This window comes from Arachis duranensis, chromosome 6 (genome assembly GCF_000817695.3).
Source record: "Arachis duranensis cultivar V14167 chromosome 6, aradu.V14167.gnm2.J7QH, whole genome shotgun sequence".
In the NCBI taxonomy this organism is placed as follows: Eukaryota; Viridiplantae; Streptophyta; class Magnoliopsida; order Fabales; family Fabaceae; genus Arachis; species Arachis duranensis.
The window spans coordinates 80445985-80451303 of NC_029777.3; the positions used below are offsets into that span (position 1 = coordinate 80445985).

A 5319-nucleotide genomic window follows, 5' to 3' on the forward strand; every position below is an offset into this window, starting at 1 on the left:
TTGGATTTCAAAACTATTTTGGTCAGTTTTATAGTGCCTTTTACTATGGTGCCTTTTACTATGGTGTGGGTGAAAAAAGGCCAGGCGGTCTGCCAGGGGCCTGCAGTCTGGCCTGTGTTTAGCCTGACCTGGCCTGGCCTGTTATAAAATAGGTACAAGTCCGGACTCTTTTAAAAGCCTTAATACATTAATAGGCCAGGTCCAGTCTCACTAATTAGCATTATATGCCTATCAGGCCTGCCTGGACCTGTTAAAATATAATTAAATATATAAATAATTTTTTATTATTAATAAAATTATGAGATATTTTAAATTTATTATATTTTATTATAAATATTTGTGTATATTTTAAATATGTTAAAAGTTTAAAATTTTTTATAAATATTAAATATATGACATATTACATATAACTATTTTCAATAAAAAATAATTTTTTTAAAGAAGATATTAATTTTTGAAAAAAAAATGATCAGGCCTTTTAACAAGCTTCAGACCAGGGCAGGCTGAATAATAGGCCAGACCTAATACTTTATAAAGAGCTTATAACAGGCTGCAGGCCAGGCTCAGGCCAATCAACTGTATGTCAGGCCAGGCTTGTTAAGAGCAAAGCTTAGCCTAACCTGGCATGTTTCCACCCCCTTGGTGCCTAAATTCCCTAACTTTCTTTTAAAAGTAAAAAATAAAATGTTTAAAACAAAAAATAAAATATTTAAACTTTATTAATTAAATATTATATATTTACCTTATTTAGTAAGTTTGGCATAATATCAAAGGTACCATAGCATTCACCAACTATTTTTTGCTGGATTCGTCACCATTAAAAGGCACTAACCAATGGGTACGCACATAACAAAGTCATGGAATCATTTACTTATATGTATAAACAAATATTTGAGATCAAATCATACTTTAAATTCATCTTAAAGATACGATATCATTTTCATAGAGAATCAATAAAATTATGTCATTCATATAATTATATAGATAAAATAATTAAAAAATCTAAAATTTTAAATGAACTAAGACTAAATATTGGATGAATAAATGTTCACTTTGAATTTCAAATTATTATTTATAATATATGATCCGACAAATATTTTTGTAGGATACATAATAAAATTGAAACTAAAACTAGCATTAGAGATGCTCTAATATTAAATCAATTATAATTATAATAGGGCACTTTAAATGAAATAATACTTTATTTTAAATAAAAGTTATACTTAACAATTAATTACAATCGAAACACCATTTTTAATCTTAAATTAAACTTCTAATTTTTATTAACACAAAAATATTTTAATCACTAGTAAAATTATAATTGTTAACACTTAGTAAATATATAATTTAATTATAAATATAAATAATTGTCTGACCTTTTACATTTATTTCAATAACTAATAAAATTATAATTGTTAACACTTAGTAAATATTTTATTTAATTATACATATAAATAATTAATATTTTTTTAATATAAAGTTTTTAATAATGATTTATTTTATTTATATTTACATATACAAATTATAACTTATTTTTTAGTTTTTTTTTGTTATTGAAAGAGATAAAAATTTAATAAATTTATTAGTGAAAATAGTAACCTAAAAAATTTTAGTATTTTCAAATTTGAGTCATATATAGCTTGAACCTATGGTTTAGCCGTTTGATTTAATATGGTTTAGTAAAACCAGACCAAATCAAAAAGTAAATCATAAGGCCACTTGTTTCAATCAGAAAGGTGACTTCAGGAGACCCAATTCTATGGTGCCTGTAACTTTGGTGCCGAAATTATCGAAGTTACCTTTAATGGTAAGTTTTAAATATTAAAAAATTATTTACTTTTATATTTTTTAATTTTAATATTAAACTTTATCTCATTTTAGTAAGTTAGGCAAAGATATATAGGCACCATATAGTCTTTAGACTACATAAACACCAAACACCAAACCGCATGAACCATGAGCCCTCGACCATGTCCTCACCCGCTCGATTCCAATTGGAACTGCATAATGACACCAGTTCCCAAGGGACTTTATTAAATTCCATAAACAATACATTAATGTTGGTTTATCCGTTTTCACAACCTTTCCGCAAACACTTCAATCTCCAAATAACTTTCAACCAGACGTGGAATGACTTTAAATTTAACTTCAATTGCATGCAATGCACTATCAAATAGAACAAATTAATGCCTAGCTTCAAGACTACTTATGCAATGAAAAAACTATATCATATTCGAAGCTACATGTAAAGATAATTTTCATTTTTCCTGTGTGCCAACCCTTGTAAACCATGCATAAAGAAATAGATTGTAACTATTACATAATAACGTAATAAGAAGATAAATGTCACAGTCACGACCAAAAAAGTTGCATAATAAACCCTTCACCACAAACCCAAAAACCGTCAACCATGAACCCTAACCAAGAAACCCCAAACCCGAGAAACAGTAAACCGTCAGCCCAAAACGAAACCAACATTATCCATGCCCGTGCAAGGTGTCCCAAGCATCCAGCCGCTCCCTCAGCCAAGCATTCTCAGCCTCCAGTTCAGTGACACGGAAGTCGACGGACAGACTAGAGATCTGCTCCAACTCCATAAGACGTTCCCTGCAACTCTGAGCCACGTCGTAATTGAAGTCGAGGATCGCCTTCCCAGACTCTCCAACAACCGCGTGCAGAGATGATAAAGCGGCATCTTGCCTAGCCATGCGTTCGTCGGCTGAGAACCTCCCGAAGGCCACAAAGTTTACTCCGTCCGGCGGCCCCTCCACATGCACCAGAAACCCATAGTAGCGCTCGCCCTAGACGTATACGCAATCGCGGGGCTCAAACACTGGAGGCTCTGTCTTAAGGGCGTCACATGCCCTGCGCAGCATCTGCTCAAGGTCCTTCATGATGACAATCTGGTCAGGATTCACCGTGGGGACAATCTCTGAATGTTCAAACCGGGAAAAACAATAACAATAAGTAAACCTCAACGATAACCGGGAAAAAACATAATGTGAAACCGCTTACCGTCATTGCGGAGAGGGCCGCCAGGACCAGTTCCTCCAGAAGAACTACTTCCATCACCAACGGTGGGGGGTCGACATTGTTCCAACCCAATAAACAGCGATTCAATCACAATAGGATGTAACAACCTTCAATCTTATTCACAAATTCCTCACGGAAGTTATCTCAAACATCAAACTTATTGATATTTATATATGACATGCCTCATCACGTTCTCCAATCCAATTATGTATACACAGTTTTCTCATTGGACAGTCACACCGCTTCGCCAAGGCTTTAAATTCAATAATAAATGCATTAACCTCATGTAACCGTTTTTTCCCACCTACCAGCATATGTTCAAGGCTTTTTTATCTCACATTAAACGCGTCACTTTCTCTCTTCTCTATGTGATACACGAAAAAATTTTCAAAAACACAAAAATCACATCCATGATATTAAAAGCCCTAACTATGTAGATAACATACAAAATTAACTATCAACTATTCATATATTAAACGTCAAAATATCTGCCCGAACCTTTAACACTCTTCTGACTGCACGTGGAATAATCTATACTACTACAGGTTTAAAAAAGTTTAGCTAACTAACAACTTCTGTTTAACAACGTCTGAACAATGTAAAATAATAACATTAATAGAGTAAATTTAATTAGGAGAGTGCTAGGGGAACATTGTTCAAAAATCTTCTTGGTAATCTATACTTTTTCAATGATTAATACCATTCCCTATACAGTTTTCAATTTTCACCTAAATATAGTTATGCTTACTCTAACGTTTAATATTACAGATGCATTGCTTAGAACCAATCTGCTACACTCCAGTTCAGGTTTCCAACAGGATCGGTGGACTTATAAATATGGAGACTACAATCCTTTGCCACACTCCAAACCCTAAACTCTAAACACGTATCCCCATCCCCATCGAAATACGAACCAATAGGAACAAAGTGAAAATGACAATCGACCGTTTTTCAAATATCACTTTCCTTCCAAACGACATTTGGGTAGCAATAACCATTAAAGTTGCGTCAAACTCCATTCGCGACTTGTGTAGTCTCAGAATGACCTGTAAGGCTGCACGCGATGCGGGAGACGCCGATATTGTTCACCGCAGTATTTCCATCCCACCATCGCATGCGACGCCGTGGTGGTGGTGCCTCAACTCAGAGCCAAGTAGATTCTTTGATCGCTGCATGGCAGCTGGCCATCCAGAGCTTCTGTTTCGGGAGGCACTTCAGAAACTCTTCATCAGACATAACGAAAACGTTGGCCTCCAGATGCTAAATAGTCCAACAAGTACAGGCCATGCAGCAGCCAAATACACGCTGTCCATGATGTTGCTGCTTCGCACTGACGACAACGAGGAAAAACAAAAAGGGCTGGAACTGTATCGCGAGCTTGATGCGGTTGGTTCACTCGCTGATTGTAACGCAATGTGCTTTTCAATTCTGACAATCTCGTGGCCAGGTGAGGTCCAAATGCCCCGTATAGAAGAACAACACACCGTCTATGCCTCACCTAGATGCTCCACCAGGGGCCACATGCCTCTTCTATATGACTATCGTAGACGTGCAGCAGAGCAAAACTCCGTCCATGCTTTCGGAGGGGCCGCTCATATTCCCTGCATCTAGTGTTGCGCGGACTACGACCTGCAAGGCTTTGTCAACCTCCCATGAGTTGCTTCTCTTCGTCAACCTCCCATGACTTCGGTTCCCATCTCTACTTAACGTTCTGGGGTTTACAATTTTCCTGGACAAGTTCCGTACCAAATAATTTGATATTAAGAACAAATTCCGTTAACTAATGAACATGATTTGGTGGATGTTATCATGTTTGGAGTTATAAAATTCGACATAATTTTATCAATAAAAAAAAACCAGGTACCATTTAAAACCCAATTGATTTTGCAACAATTAAACTAAACATTCGATGTCTATTCACAAGATCAATAACAAATATTTTTTTTCACAAACTTCAAACGTATTACTTACAACCTGTAAATTATACGTTGAATAAATGCGTGAATACAACTTAATTACATAGTAACTTTATATTTCATTTATTATAATTAAGTATTGAATTTTATATTTTATTTCATAATATTTAGTTACTATACTATCTTCTTTTTCTCGCTATATTCTTTAGGTAACATTTATTAATGTTTTCAGATATTATGTACTCATATATACACTCTAATATTATTAACATAAAAGATTACGTATATTTATTTCTTTTGTTGAGTTATTTAAAGTCTATATGTAACCGCTTTAGAAAAACAATACCAGAATCGTAACTTTCCCGTTCTT

General features: G+C 34.5%; 1 protein-coding gene across 1 annotated transcript; it reads left to right on the top strand.

Annotated features, from left to right (window-relative positions):
* The first annotated feature begins 3966 nt into the window (after positions 1 to 3966).
* On the top strand, positions 3967 to 4644 carry LOC107494202 (putative F-box protein At1g67623). The gene has a single exon (XM_016115259.1). The coding sequence runs from the start codon at positions 3967 to 3969 to the stop codon at positions 4642 to 4644; it is 678 nt and encodes a 225-aa protein (XP_015970745.1).
* The last annotated feature ends 675 nt before the right edge of the window (positions 4645 to 5319 follow it).